This window comes from Python bivittatus, unplaced genomic scaffold, assembly GCF_059951505.1.
Source record: "Python bivittatus isolate LINGU-HERP-01145 unplaced genomic scaffold, Pbiv_v1 ctg000590_np1212, whole genome shotgun sequence".
In the NCBI taxonomy this organism is placed as follows: Eukaryota; Metazoa; Chordata; class Lepidosauria; order Squamata; family Pythonidae; genus Python; species Python bivittatus.
In genome coordinates, this window is record NW_028277086.1 from 13,815,999 (window position 1) to 13,832,422 (window position 16,424).

A 16,424-nucleotide genomic window follows, 5' to 3' on the forward strand; every position below is an offset into this window, starting at 1 on the left:
AGTTGCGCAAGCTTTGTAAGTGAGCTAGGCCAAATAAAATGAGTAAATGAAACTCTGAGAGAGGCCATGAAAAAGCACATAATGTCATCATCTTACAAAATGTTATCCTGCACTTTGATAGGATGGTACAAGAGAGACTAAAAGCCAATGAGAATTGAAGGAGTTCAGTGGCTTCTAATTTTTAGAATTATTTTTGAATGTGTTTTAGACTTTAATGAGGTGTTAAGCCTAACATATTCCCCCAAACAGTGGATTGCTTCCTTTGACTAAACTAATAGTTTTAGAATTGTTAAATGGCCTTTGGAAAACAGATTAGCTGTTAAAAATGCCCAAGTCTGTAAACTGTGCCTTTATGCTTATAAAACATAGCCCTTGCACCATCCTCATGAAACTCTTAGATTAAGCCAGAACAGATGGAAAAATGAAACAAAACAAGCCATATCATCATAATATCTTTATTACAAGCAACCAAATGTACTTGAATCTTTATTCCATCATTCCCAGGAAAGATTTCAGCTCTTCACACTTTGGCCTCAGATGTTTGCTCTGATACCTGAATTGTTCTGATAACTGAAGAAATCAAAAAGGCTATCACAACTATTTTATATCAAAAAATAGCCTATGATGAAGGCCAACAGGGAAGGAGAGAAGAAATTGTTAATATTTTTGCAGGAACCATGAAGGAGGATGCCTGAAACAAAAAGGCTTTTAAACTGCCACAGGGAGGGAGAAGAGAAGAGAATTACTAGATTAAGCAACGCTATGGATGTTCTCTTTCAAAAAGGACGTGTTTTGTCCTTCAAGTGATTGCTTTTTGGATAGCAGCCAATTTAATTGCTTTGCCGAATCCTTTGGAACAAAATGAGACAGACTCTTATAAGCTGAGCCTTATATGTAAAGAAAAAACATAATCCTTAAAAGGGGGCAGCCAGTGCTCAGTTTTCCTAGGAAATCTTAACTACATCCTTGGGAAGGAGCCTTGAGTCTAGTCACAGTAGAATGGAATAACAGCTTGGGAGCAGGCGTGTCTCTTCATGCAAACACAGATTTGCCCCTTTGACTCTACTGAGGACCCACGTTCTAGGATCATCTTTAATAGCTCAGTTAGCTTGATCTGAGGAGTCTTCCCTTTAAGGCAGCTACTTTCTGTAACGTTCTGTCCTGACTTTTCTCCTCTTTGGGCCAAAGAATGCTCAGTTCAGTTCTCTGACAGTCTACTCATTTTATATCCAGGATCCACAGTCTCTAATTTGGATAACTTTGGTCAAAATGTGGGTTTTTCATGCAATATGTGGAATGTTCTTTTGGCACAGAATATATGCAGCTTTGATTTATTGTAGGTTAATCCAGGATAAGAAAAGTGATTGGAGGGATATATCAACTCTTTATTTAATGAATTTTTCCTCATCTATCTCTTAGCTTTCTTTACCATACACCTCTTTTTTTTTTCTTGGATGAAGCAGCTGGGCTGTTAACCTCCTTTGAACAACTTTTGATCAACCAGTAATGGCTTAACTTACAGTGTTGTATTTCTCTCTCTCTTTCTTGCTCCTCCACTCAGTCTTATCAGATTCCCCCTGGATCAGTACTTCTGGCTCCTGCAAAAACCGATGCTTTGAACTCCAAGAAGCAGAGCCTCCAGGCTGCCGCTGTGACAACCTGTGCAAGAGCTACTATAGCAGCTGTTGTGCTGACTTTGATGAACTATGTTTAAAGACAGGTAGGATACAACTGAGTCCCTGCTCCATAGAAAGAACTATGCTAATAAAGAGTTATCATGGCCCTTCTACCAAGCAATGTTTTAGCCTTTTTTGCATGACCATTGGCCCTTTTCAACGAGCAGTTGGGGAAAGTGAAAACAGTGCTCTGTAGTCATTCTGGCTAGACATTATTTGATGATCATGAAACACTGGTGCTAAAGCATTCCAGAGAAGATATTTATTGGGGAATCATCATGGCTCATTAACACACATTTTGTGGAAGGCCTGGTGATGGCCTCATCCATTTATAATCTTCCTGCATTTGCCCAGTGCTCCACTCATCATTTTTCATACAGGAGAAAATCTGTATGAAAAGTCAAGTCATCTCTACAAGCGTAGACATGTTTGTGATACTCTTCCATCCTTTCCTTAAAAGAGATGTAGCTTAAATAGTTTATGATGTTGACTTGGAAGACTGACAGCAATCAGAGGTTTGGACAATGTGCTAAACTACTTAATCTGAAATGGAGCCCACCAGTTTTCATTCTTGTGACTACCTTGCACGTGAACAGGGCCAGAATGCATGAATATTTAAGCATCTGTCAAATTCTGCTATATGTTTAAATACCTTGCTTGTGGACCAAAGTTCTCAGACTTTTCTTATGAAGGAGAATAAAGGCGGAAGTATTACTCACTTTCTTTTTAATATTACTTTTCATAGATAAGGAATTGAGATGTTGGCTGGGTTTACACAAGCATGCTCAACCATAAATCATAGGCACTAAATCACATTATGGCTAGCTGCAATGTTTGAATAAGGTCATTGGGATTTTCTCAAATGTTGGGAACCAATCTGGTAACTGAACAGCAGTTTTAGAGTCTTGGAAAATATGAGACCAATATTAAAACTGTTTCAGCAAATAATTATTTATCTATAGTTCTGAGCAAAGGGTGGTATGTTTTAATGCTATGATAATTAGGCAGATATTACAAGAAACCCTGTAAGCTTTGTAAATCTGCCCTTTTCTTCTGGTCTGTGCTGCCCTTTTAGAATGTTTACAACATGCTTCAGTGAAAGTATCAGGCAATACTGAGTGACTATAATGTAATTCTCTTGCCTCAAAATATTCTGCTTTATTTTTTAACAATTGTGTTCTTGTGATGACACCAGCTGGTGGTTGGGAATGTACCAAAGAGCGTTGTGGAGAGACAAGGAATGAAGATCATGCTTGCCACTGTTCAGAAGACTGCTTATCAAGAGGGGACTGCTGTAGTAACTACCAAGTTGTTTGCAAAGGTACTGCTTCCCATTCTATTCTTTCTATACTTCAAGAAGCTTTGAAGTGTTGTAGGTACTCATTCTGCATGTGTGGTGATCACTACAGTTGTGCAAAGGGAAACAGATCAGATCCAACCCTGTGATAACCATAAGAAGTCTCGCTTAGTGCAGTGCAATCTAAGCACAGTGGAATCTGAGAAACGTTTCTACTTCTTAGGGAATGTGTAACATCAGATTTTTTGCCACCATAGGCTAACACAGCTCTTCTACTATTACTTATGGATTAACTTCCTCAGTCTTGGTAAGTTATTTATTTTTGGCCAAGGGCCTTTGATAGAAAATGGATGGGGTCTAGGAAGAACTCCAAAACGTAACCCTAACTAAAAAGAAAAAGAGTGAGAGAGTGTCTCCATGAAATTTTGATGGCAAAACTTTCAGAAATGGCTTGCCATTGCTTTTTTCCTAGGACTGAGAGAAAATGACTGACTCAGAGTCACCCAACTGGTTTCCATGTCTAAGTCAGGACTAGAACTTAGTTCCCCCTTCTCCTAGTCCAGCACCTTAACCAATTGACCAAACTGGCTCTTCATTAAAATAATACATTATTTTACATACATCCTTATTTCAGAGGAGAATTTTTAATTTCTCTTCACTTATTTCTTCTATTCAAGGACCACATGAAAGGACTTTCAAACATTACACTTTAAACATAGTCTGACCATTTTAGTTGCTTGTTCTGTAAACCAAGCTGTTTTATTTTGAAACTGTTAATGTTCTACTACTGAATATCTTTTGAACTTCATCTCTTTTAAGAAGTGTTGTGAATGCATCTATTTCCCTCTCTTACTTGAGTCCAGAAAGGTGCCTTTTTCCTAACCCAACTAATTCCAGTTTCTGTTCTGTGTCCCCTATCATACAAAGGTGGACTTCTGTTGCTAAAAACAAAGAAGGCTGTGGCTCCATAAAAGCTAGTCCATAACAGCTTATGTCATAACAAATCTGTCAGTCTGTAATCGCTACAAGGCTTTCTCTGTCCTTGCTGCAACCAACAAACATAGCTACCCCTTCAAAAGTTGTTTCCACTGGTAATATTAACTTTGGGAGTTTGTTTTGCATTTGTGCTTGCTATTAAGTGGAGAGAGCTGAGGATTTTATTTTCCGTAATTGACGTCATCAAGTCCAAGTTTGCATCTTGCAACACAGTTCTCTTCAGGCAAGACATTGGAAGCTGTGACATGAAAGGCAAGGATGGGGTGGACATGAGGACAGCTATTCGGCTCCCAGAATTTGCTTCAGAGTGGCATTAATAGTGTGTAGTGTGTGATACACATATACCTGGAGACCTTGTTAACAAGTTATCTAATTTTTAAACATCCCAGCTACATTACTTGATGTTGAAGCTAGGCATCAAAAGTAAAATCAGAGTGAGCATATATCAGACAAAAGCTCAGCTCATATATCTCACTAAATCCAGATTTTATTAAATCATGATTTGTTGAATAGATCAGGGTCACCTGACTTGCAGATACGCTAAATTGCAATTAATGGGATCTGAGTAACTCACAAGCCAATAGAGCACTCTTACCTTAGCAAATACAATGTGTCTTCCCTCTAGATATATCTGCACACAGTGGTCTCCAATCCTTTTGGGCCAATGGGTACATTTGGAATGTTGAGATCATTATTATGGGCACTCTCAAAAGACAGCGGTCATGGCAGCTATGGCCAGTCAGAAGACACCCTTCTACCAGAAAGCAAAATAACCATTGGACTGCAGCTTCCATCTTTTTGGAATCCAGAGGCATTGCTAGAAATGCCAGCTATGTTTGAAGCTGGCGCTTTGCTTTTTGGCATGCTTGTTTCCAATTCTTTTTTTAAAGATGAAAAGAAACATTAAAAATCAGGGAGGGAGGGAGCTTGGTAGGCATCAGAGAATTTGCTGGTAGGCACATGGTCACCCCCAGATGCCACATTGGCACCTGAATCAATATAGGGAGAACAGAGGAGTACTGCTGTTGCAATCCAATGTCAGTTTACTTGAGAATAAATCTAGGCAATCATAATGCATAGGATGTAATGTGGTTAAAGCCTAACCCAATTCCACTTTGTATGTGTTGTTTTCCTTTAGGAGACACTCACTGGGTCATGGATGATTGTGAAGATATTCGAACTCCAGAATGCCCAGCAGGGTAAGTTCTCCTTTTTGTTTACTTACTTGAAATAAGAAACCGGCTTTGGCTTTTCCTGGTTGCCAAACTAGACTAGTTGTGTGATTTCTTTAGTACTGGAATTGCTTGATCTATCCCAAAATCAGCATTTTAAGGTGAAGCTAAATGTATTCAAGTCCTTCCAAAAATTGACATCCAACGAAATAATATAATTGCAGAAAGGAAAGAGGAGATGCTGTTCAAGCCCATCTTCCAGCAAAAATTGCATGTATGCATGCATAAATAAATAAATAAATGTCATCACAATTTGATAAACAACCCTGGAGTTTTAATGGGAAAAGAAAAAATCTCAGCAATAGTACTTATGCAGGGGAGGACAGGAAACCAGAAGAACATTGGGGTACAGTTATTTCCCTTAAGTGTTCATTTAAATTGTAGCTTTAACATTTCTGTAGTGTATCTAAATATAAAATGGCTAAAGCATACTTTTTTATCTTGAATTATAGGGCAGAGATAGGGAAGCTTGATCCACCAGATGTTGATGGACTCCAACCTCTGTCATCTCTGACCATGGGCTGTGATGACAAGAGATGATGGGAGCTGGTCTCCAGCAATATTTTGAAGGCTTAGGTTCCTTCACCCATGCATAGGGTTACACTGAACTACGTACTTACAAACTTCTGTTTGCACAATTTCCCTCCCTCTCTGTATCCTGAGGCTGCTCCAGATAATTTCCCAACCCTTTGAATTAGATTTCTTTTGCAGGGAAAGGAGGGACTAATAGAGGAAAAGCCAGACTTTTTGTTCATCAGGAGAAGATCCTACTCGAATGGGGTAGTTATTGAAATGTATTCATATATGTGTTTTCTTGGAAGCACATCCCACTGTGTTCAGTGAGGTTTATTTCTATGTAAGCATGTACGTAGGACTGTAAAGTTACCGTCTAGGAAAGGAGTGAGACGTGCTGACCAAAAGACCAGAGAACACACGTGTCCAGGACCAAATATAACATTTTGCAACCCTGATCTAGTTAAAGGTGTTGTTTTATTTGCAGCTCACTGATCATTGTAATGGTTTGATTCTAAATTCTCCAAACAAGGTTGAAAGGGCTCTTGTAGGATTGGTGGGTGCCTAAAATGGTTCAGTAGATGGATGGGATGTAAAAATGAAATAAAGCTAAGATGTTTTCAGATGGATAGCTCCTATTGCTATTCTCAAAAGGCAGAGCTGCTGTGTCTTTCCCTCCTTAAGTTGTGCACCCACATATGTGTCTGTAAGAAAATAAGATGGAAGGAAGGAAATGGATAGCAAGCCCAGGTATGATACAAATGAAGAGCATCTTTGGACTCCCCATAAATTCTGTGAACAGTCCAACACAATTGCGCAATGGAAATTTTCTTCTGTATGCACCTTAAGAAAATATTGCCTCTGTTTGGATCATATTCTTCAACACAATTTGAAAGCAGAATCATTAAAATGCCATACATTAAGATTGCTGTTGTTCCACTTTAAATCCTTATTCTGCCCTCCACATTATTAAAAAGAATACACATTAAGGCAGAACTAACTGGGAATTATTTAGACAGAAGGATCAAGAAATGGAAACAATTATATGGTTACTGATTATAATTGTTGCCACGTTCTTGGATGCATTTTTTACAAAATATTTTGAACTCTTTTTTTTTAATGCAGCATAAAACATTCATGTTTGTGATTTATGGTACTGCAGATGTAATAGTAGTTCCCTGGATTAAATAATGAAGCATCAGGATAAATGCAGGTTCAAATGAAAATGTTATAGTCAGTGCTTTACAACATCTCTTTGAAAAAGTATTGACCTTTGAAAAGATGTTTATCAAGTGTGTATGTGTGTGTGTGTATGTGTGTGCATGTATGTGTACACACACACACACACATATATAATTTCAATAAGTTTATGCATTATATTTTCATGATCATTGTTCAAAAACAGCCTTTTCTAATCTGGTTCCAATAAGCTCTAATCTAGTCTAAGATCAGAACTGTAATTTTCAAGTTAGCCTGCCTGAGTGTTTCATTTATTTTCTTTATTTTACAGTACCTATAACCTACCCCACTGTCTGGGCAGCATACGACATTAAACAAAAATAATAGGTAGATTCAAACAATATCAACAACAAAAATAGCCACAGAAAGCAATAGCTGGAGGTTATACAGTACAACACATCCAGGGTGAGATTAGAAAAATCTGCTCTAAACTATGAAATATGTGCTTTCCGAGTGTTTATTCAGCTAGATTGGACTGCAGTGGTTCTCTTTCGCTTCTTCTCGCTGTAGCCAGCACCACTGGCTTACTAAGGTATCTTTGTTTTTCAGTTTCCTTCACCCTCCGCTGATCATTTTCTCTGTGGATGGCTTCCGTGCATCGTACATGAAGAAAGGTGACAAAGTGATGCGCAATATTGAGAAGCTAAGTAAGTGGGCATGTTTGAGTAGTGTACCCCAAAATGGTTAAGCCCTTGACTGGCCGTGACTTTTGCTGGATGGGGTGTGCCAGTTTCTCCTGAGCTCAGACAATAAGCAGGGTAGGGCCTGATTAGTACTTGGATGGAGACAGAAAAAAAAAAAATAATAATCCAGGGCTGTACAGTAGAGAAGAAAAGAAGAAGATGCTGAGAAGAAAAAAAAACATTCTGCAAGAAGGCAATGGCAAGCCCTTTCTGCACTGTTACCAAGGAAACTACATGGACATGTCCAAGTAGCTCACTAAGAATCGAGATCAGCTTGACGAAAACTTGGCATTTTACAAGTGTTTCTGCAGAATGAACTTGCGTTGTTCTGTTCTTTGCCGTTATCCCAATTCAGTGCTTTTCCCAGGATCTGGTTACCTTGAAAGAGGAGTCTTTGGAGGACTTGAACATTTAATTGTAGAAATGCTCTATTTTGCATACACACAGGCTTAGCATAGGATGAAAATCTGTAACAGCCTTTTTTGAGAGGTGTTTATTGAGAAGTAAATACAGTGGTACCTCGGGTTACGAATGCCTCTGCTTACAAACTTTTCGGGTTGCGACCAGCTCCAGCCGCAAAAATTTACCTCGGTTTGCGAACACTGCCTCGGGGTACGAACCGGATCTGCGGCCATTTTCCGCCATGACACATGGTCCGCGGCCATTTTCCGCCGTGCCACGTGGTCCGCGGCCATTTTCCGCCCGTGCCACGTGGTCCACGGCCATTTTCCGCCCGTACCACATGGTCCGCGGCCATTTTCTGCCCGTGCCACGTTGTCCGCGGCCGTTTTTCCGCCCTGCCGCATGGTCTGCGGCCGTTTTTCCGCCCTGCTGCGTGGTCCGTGGCTGTTTTTCCGCCCTTGACGCGTGGTCCGTGGACGCCGGAATGGATTAACGGTAATTACATTGAACCTTATGGGAACATTTGCTTTGGGTTGCGAACAAATCGGATTGCGACCAGAGTCACGGAACGGATTAAATTTGTAACCCGAGGTACCACTGTAAATAGATAAAATTCCATATTTTCTCGGAACCATTTCTCTAGTGAAAGGAACACACATACATATGTATAGACAATCTATCTGTAACTCAAATGTTTGCATGCTCTTGTTTAGTTTTTGTGAAAAAAATGTCACACTTGGAGTCTTGTGGGGTTCAAAGCAAGCGGGGCACGCATAAAATTGAATTTGTCAACAGCTGAATGTGTGCCATTAACATCTTGATGAGGAATGTCATAAAAGTCTTCCTCTGTTCAAAACAGATGTGATAGACCCAGCTTTACAGTGTGTCCAAATGTATGGCGCTGAGAATGTGTTCGGTGTTCCTGGATATGTTTAAAATTTTATACTTAATAGAAAGAGGCATTTAAAAAAAGACTACGTTGCAATTATACTCAGCGGGTTAAAATTTTACCAGTTGCATTTGTAGAAATGTGGTCATCTTCAGGAATGTTTTAACTATAGCAGCATACACATCTCCCCTTGTTTGAATGTTGGATTATATGATGCTAAAAGAAATTAGCTATCCTCTTACCCATACGGCATATTGGCAGAGTCCACACAAATTGCTAGATTAGAGAAACTGAGCTGAATAATTTGTGGGAACCCATCCATTCTCTTCTCATGGCCACATGAATCAAACCATTATATTGAGCCATAATAAGTTTAGCTTGTTATATTGTTTGTTACAATGTGTATGTTAACCCAGTTTTAAGGTTTAGCATGTTGTGTGAACTGAACCATGGTGTTTTCAGGATCCTGTGGAACCCATGCCCCCTATATGAGACCTGTCTATCCGACCAAAACCTTCCCAAACTTGTACACTCTGGCAACTGTAAGTTTTCTTGTTCTTCATGCGTACATACAACTATTTTTAAAAATCCTTCTCTAATATTAGCATGGCTGGGAGATTAAAACTCTTGAATATCTTACTGTCTTTCCTCTTTTGAACTGGGGAAAAAAGCTCATTAATTTAAGGATGGCCCTTTATATTCCTGGGGTGGAGAAATAATCAGGACTATGTACTCTATAAAGAGTTAAGAAAAGACAATCTCTAATCATTCCAGCTTGATGAAAATATTTCTGGACTCATGGCTTAAATAAGCATTGTCCTGTACTGGTGTCTCCCTAGATACAGGATACCTTCAGCTCCATCCTAGTCATGCTGGCTGCTGATTATGGAACTGAAGTCCCAGATCTGGAAGGTATCATCTTGGTGAAGTCTGGCAGAATAATCATTGACTATAAGGGGAAGCTTCAGTAGCAAGTTTAGAAGCAAAATGAGGCCATCAAAAAGATAAAATAGATGTTATATATTCTAAGTGTTCAGATGGGTATATAATTGTATGTATGTACGTATGTATGTATGTAATATTAACTAACTCACTTTTGCACAAAGGGGCTCTATCCTGAATCTCATGGAATAATTGGAAATTCAATGTACGACCCTGTATTTGACGCTACTTTTAGCCTTCGAGGAAGAGAGAAATTCAATCACCGATGGTGGGGAGGCCAACCGGTATGTATCAGTTTTGTTTGACTTTGGTCCATTATGGTTAACTCTCATAGCTGTGGCTTTTGAGTTCTTGTAGTGGCACTAGTTGCTTTCACTATTTTACACGGAATTCATTTTAGTCAGTAGTTAATTCAATTAATGCTAATTTTCACTTTTATTTTTTTGGTCTTGTCCCTGTCCCTTTTTGAAGCGTGGCTTCTAGCAGGTACATGTACACCCTAGGCTATGTAAATCTTTTGAATTATTAAAACAGCCGGGTCCTTCTCCAGGCTTATGAAACCACTTCAAAAGCTGTCCTTGACTGTTTCTTCATTCATTAAAAGCATTCATTAAAATACACACAAAGGGCATGTGTGTGGAAACTCCAGGATTGTCTTCAGCTAGAGTTGCCAATTCTGAGTTGACAAAGTGGGGAAGCTGCATATTTATTGCACAGGATTTTTTATCTTGTTTATTGAATTTTTCTCTCTTCCTTTTGAGGGTAGTCTTAAATAAACTTTTTTACACTATTTAGTAGGGTAACTATTATTACTATTATTAAGAAGCCTATTATTGGAGGGTCACTTCAGAATGTCCTTTGAACTGGCTGTTTGAACATGAAGGAGCCATGTCCTTTTGAAGAGGCAACATGGCTGCTTTGAAGATTTCCATTTGTCAAGTGATACGCATGTCTGTTCATCCATAAAAGGCATTTCTCCACTGTATGTGCACATGTACGCTCAGAGGAAAAGAGTTCACTTGGAAAGATCGAAAGATTGCTACCAACCAAAAGAACCCACTTCAGATCATGATTGATGTACATCTCTACCAGATGTTAAATACTGCTTTGAGAGTAGCATCATTATGGATTGCCATTCTTATTCAGGCCATTCCTGTAGCCATTTCCATACTGTGTTCTATTCAACCAAGTATTGTCAATAATGATACTCTGATTCTGTCAGACTGAAAATAACTTGAGGCTGCTGTGAGCTTCTTTTTATATATTTTATCTAGCTTTATTCTTTGGCTTTATGTTCTATTTCTTATCTGAACTGCTTCTTATAAACCCTTCTAAGAATTTGATAAATGCTACAAGTTCTTGGATCCAAATGCTTAAATTCTTAGATGCAGTACGAGAAACCAACGTTTTAATTGGTTTTTAAAACATTTATGTTGTAAGAAAGTTTGTCCTTATAACACAGACATTTTGAGCTGTTGTAATCTGATTATATTTTCCTCATTAGATATGGATTACTGCTGCTAAGCAAGGAGTGAAAGCGGGAACATTCTTTTGGTCTAAGTAAGTATTGATTTTTATTGATTTTTAGAAAGTGAAAATTCATATACCAGACAGATTTAGTAACAAAGCTACAATCCTAGATGCAGATATTTGAAACCAAATGTTCTTAAATGAATAAGGCTTAACTTTTCAAATAAAGATAAAATTTATTCCTTGGCCTGCCTGTTAATGGCTTTTAAATCCGACAGCATATTTTTTCCACTCTTCTTCTCTTGCTTCTTTAGAGTGGATTAAATTATACTTATAGTGTTCTCCTTATGTTACTTCTTAATACCTAGTTACTTATATAGTGCTTTTCTGCAGTGCTTAATTGAACATTCCTACAGGAATCACTTGAAGCAGGGATGGGAAATCAGTGATCTGCAGTGGTGGTTGGATTGAGCAAAGTACCAAGCTAGCTTGTTTTTCTGCATGTTAGTAAAGCTGTTGCTACCCTCCTCCAAATGTTATGAGTGTCTTCCAGCTGTAAAGGTATCCAGCCTTCACTTACAAGTACTTTGTTGCTGTACCTATCTAACAAACTCTGCTGGATCAATGAATGTAATCCAGCATTAGTGGTCAAGAAGCCGATGGGAATACATGAATTAAAGGAAGACATGAATAAAACAGCGTCCTCTTATGCATGTTACTCAGCTGCCAGTATTCAGACTCATGCTGAAGGTAGTATCTAGCCATAATTCCAAGTAGCCACTGATAGTTTTATCCACTGTGAATGTGTGCTATTTCCCCTTTAAATTAAAGCTATTGAGCTGACAACTGCTAAAACATCATAGGGAAGCAAAGTTCACTTGTTGAGCTACATGTTCTTGAAGAAATACTTTCATTTATCTTTCATGATTTTCCCACCATTCGGCTTCGCTAGATGACATCAGTTTTAATGTTTCTAGTCTCTCTTGATTAAAAAAAAAATCCTATTCACTTTTTCAACACCATGCACAATTTAATAGCCCAATCAAGCTTCAGACAGCAGAGAAGAAAGCTTGTCATCTAGCAAAGACTATGGACATTCTGCCACATTTAGTTTTGTGAAGAAAAGAAAGGAATCTTTTTGAATTGAGCATTTTGAGGACATTTAGTAGCCATGATTCCTGGGATCTGGTGTTGAGGAAGCAATTCAGTTAAGTTGGTTTGAAAAAGGCAGAGATTGCTGACGTAAATGTGGCCTCAGGGTGAGCCACCACATAGAGGTAAAAAATGGAACATCTACTCTTATGACGAACTCTGTAAGACCATAAACAATTAATGATCTAACTGAGGTTTCATGCTTTTTTCCTCTGTTTTGTTTTAGTGTGATCCCTTACGAGCGCAGAATATTAACCATACTGCAGTGGCTAACTATGCCAGACAATGAAAGGTTGGCAATTTCTCTGTCCCCTCCCTTACTTTTGTAGCAGTGAATATAATGACTGCATTACTGATATCCTTGGTGGCCATCAAATTTTGATCAGCCATATTTGTTTGCTTGATGAGCTAATGAGGTGAATGCTGTACCGGGGAAAATTTACATGGGTTAAAGCTGTTGATATGTGGGTTTTCTGTTACTCCTATTTCAAGTAATAATCCAAGAGTTGGGCAGATAGCAAGATTTTTTAATTGGGTAATTGAGAATATGTGGCATCGTATTTTGCCATGAGGGAGGATCCAAGAAGAAACAGTTGTAGTATTTTCCCCTCTCGTAGGGGAAATTATAGAATGTTTTTCCAAGAGACTGTGCCTCTTTTGGCATACTTTCTAATATTATAATGAAGTTACAAAATAGAACAATACATTGTTTCATCACTGGAAAATATATGAGATGACAGCCTTCTGTTTCTCTGGTTTTTTTCATAAACAAGAGTGCATACAAGGTCAGAGCCCTATCTGAACTTGCTCCCATTCTGCCAGGACAATCCAGCTTTGCCTTATCCCAGCAAAGTGAAGGGGAAAGTCCAGAGTGCTACCTGGAGAGAGATCACTGTCAGAACCTGCTCCTGCTCTGCCTAAACAAGTTGACAGCAGGCTTCTCCAAGCAAAACCTGGAGCAAGTGTTGACTGGGCTCCAGCTTTGCATGCACAAACCTCACAGTTTGTATGCTGAAAGTTGTCGGAACTCTGCCTGCGCAGACTGATAGCAGAATCAGGATTTTCTAAAGCTACTGCTACAGAGAGTGAATATTGATCCAATTAAGAGCGACTCTCAAAAACAACCCCAGATTTTCAGGAGTTATGCAAAATTGAGCAAGCTTATCCTCATGGTTTGAAATGTGATTGTTTTATTGCTTATTTCCAATCAGTAGGCTTTCTGTTATAGAGTTGCAAAGTTCTAGCAATCTTTTACTGGATATATTGATTTTTATTTCTTGACCAACCCTAAACCCAATGAAATCATTAGTTTTATTCACAGGGCCACGTGAATGAGTTTATAATTTTAGAGGTTTGCAGTACTGGAAAGTTTGAGAATCTGTATGCTAAACAAAAGTTGTGATGTCTGCTTTTCTTTTCAGGCCCTATGCTTATGCATTCTACTCTGACCAACCAGATATTGCTGGCCACCGATATGGTCCATTTAGTTCTGAGGTTAGTATAGTTCATCTTTGCCCATAAGTGGAATGCAAAAATCCTGGTGCTTCAGGTTTTGTCATTGTCACTGTATTGCCAGTCCTGAGTCAAATTGTTTAAAGAAGCTAGTTAATTCTTCACCTCTATAAGCCTCCAAAGGAAAGAGGGCCTTCTTGAAAATATAGAGACTACATTTACAAGAGAGGACCAAAATGGTAGTGACATTATCCATCTGCTTAAAGTTCCAGGGACTGGTGATATGTGTGTGTGTGTGTGTGTGTGTGTGTGTGTTGACAGGGCTAGGATTATCACCGAAGACTTGCAGGCCTACTCTTGGTTGACTAGATTAAAAAGAGCATTGTGGTGTGAAACAAGCATTTATTTTTTCATGTTTTATAATAATTCAGTACTTTCACGCAAATTATTTATGAACATTCCCTCCTGACTTTAAACTAAAGTGATTTTTGCTTTGTGCATGGTATGCTAAGTAAGGAGGCTTATTTAACTGTTTCTTATCATCATTAGTAAGTGATGTTGGCCACTTGAATATAAATATGGAGAATAATCAGATATGCTTTAAAATATAAAGGGGTGGAGAGAGGATTGACTTCTCTCTGGAAGCCCCCTCCAGTTACAATCCATAGAAGCATGCAGCCAAACCCAGGGCTGTGTGAATGTGTTTGAGCAACAACTTTACCTTGCTTGTCAAACCACTTGTGAGACTGAGGTCCAAATTACACATTTTGTTGATCCCATGCTTTGGCCTTGAGAATAAATGTAAATACCCAATGCAGAGACCTAATTCACGTTGGAACTCTGGCAATGGCATTGGGGCAGGGAGTTGTCTATAACCTTCCAGCACTCTAATACGTTCCTCCTGCTTCCTTTTCCACTCTGTGAATCCAGGGCCAATGTGAAGTTTGAGAAAAAGTTTTCCAAGTTCCAAGCACAGTGGTTAATTATTCTGTTACCTCAAATCCTAGTAAAATGCTGTTCCACAGGGAAGACCTACACAGTTAACCTTTGATCATAGACTCTAAGGGAATATTCTCCCAGCTACATAAGAACTGCTTAAACAAACAGCTCCAACAGAGTTGGGAGAACATGGAAAGAATAGGTCAGTGTTGGGTTGCTGCTCCAGGGCTGAGACTGCTAAACTGGTGGATCACTGCCACCATAGAAAACAATTTTATGCATCTGCTGATGGGCCTATTAGAATTAATCAGTGTGTGGCAAAAGTTTATCCACAGTTTCACTCTTGAATAAAGAAATGGCTTTTAAGAAGTCTATATCTGAGGACAAGGAGAGGATTGATTTCTTCAGCAACTTGATTCAAAGCTCTTCTTAATGTAATTATAACTATTTAAATCCAAGTTTCCTGATTTTATTCCAAGATTGTGGAATACTTACCCTACAACACCCTTCCTCAGACTTGTACTCTGCAGATGTGTTGGATGTCAGCTTCTACTCTTTCCCAGCCAATATGGTTATTGACAGCCCTTGAAGGACTTGCTGGGACTCATCTCTTTTACCTTTGGCTCTTGGGAGTCCCCAGCTGGCTGTTGCAACACTTGGCCCTGCAGCTCTCAGTGTATTTTGGAAGTCCAACACCAAAATAATATTGCTAAATTTAGAGCTGGAGTTGGCTATAGAGATCACCCTCACTCTTGCAGAAGGGTCCTTTTGCTGTGGAGGTCATCTCCACCCTCTTCAAGCTTCAGACTTGGAAGTGGGGACAACAGATTCTCTTCCCTAGCTGCAGATCTGTGAAATCAAGTTTTGGCTTTTGCAAGTATTTTCTTTGGCAGTGAAGTTCAGCTGCAATCTGTCAAACCCTGCTTCAATTAGTCCCAAACCTGCAGATGGTGTCAAAGTGACCGGAGGTCAAATGAGAGTCAGAGGCGATGTGGAATAGAGCATGAGTCTCACAGGTTTCACCTGTATCACCTGACAAAGCAGTCAGGGGAACCCTATTTGTTTGGGGTTCAGAGAGGAAGGAGCAGATTTCTCCTCCCCATGTTGAAATATTCAGCCCTCAACTCAAGCTGCTGTTTCCCTCGAGATGAAATGGAGAAGAGACATCTTGATCTCATTTATCACAATAGATTTGGCCTCAAGGTTCTTCATTAACCTTTAGAGAAGTCAGTTCTTCTGTGGAAATTACACAGATGTTCTGATTTACATCTGGGCAGGATTCTTTTTAAGAAAGCACAGGAAGTATTTATTTATTGTTTCTCTTCACCTTTCCAGCTTATAAGGAGCTGTAAATATCTCAGGAAGCAGTTAGAAGGGAGAAATTAGAGGAAAAAACCCTCAAGGTTTCCTTAATAATATTGGCATTTTGACAATCAAAAGCAATTCTTTTCTCTTTCCTTACCCATATCCCACCCACTCTGTTGTTTTGAGCTGGCTATACGTTAAACATTTAGGATTAATCTTAGATATTCAGATGATGCT

The 16,424-nt window shown here is 39.0% G+C and overlaps 1 protein-coding gene across 7 annotated transcripts in view; it reads left to right on the top strand.

Annotated features, from left to right (window-relative positions):
- Positions 1-16,424, top strand: part of ENPP2 (ectonucleotide pyrophosphatase/phosphodiesterase 2) — a 75,252-nt gene that overhangs the window by 30,485 nt on the left and 28,343 nt on the right. For all 7 annotated transcript variants that reach the window (XM_088149019.1, XM_088149018.1, XM_088149020.1 and 4 more), the window contains exons 3-11: positions 1,562-1,720; positions 2,872-2,997; positions 5,108-5,168; positions 7,503-7,600; positions 9,390-9,469; positions 10,034-10,153; positions 11,374-11,429; positions 12,718-12,783; positions 13,913-13,985. In XM_088149019.1, coding sequence (XP_088005145.1) covers positions 1,562-1,720; positions 2,872-2,997; positions 5,108-5,168; positions 7,503-7,600; positions 9,390-9,469; positions 10,034-10,153; positions 11,374-11,429; positions 12,718-12,783; positions 13,913-13,985 — 839 coding nt within the window. The remainder of the gene's footprint in view (positions 1-1,561; positions 1,721-2,871; positions 2,998-5,107; positions 5,169-7,502; positions 7,601-9,389; positions 9,470-10,033; positions 10,154-11,373; positions 11,430-12,717; positions 12,784-13,912; positions 13,986-16,424) is intronic.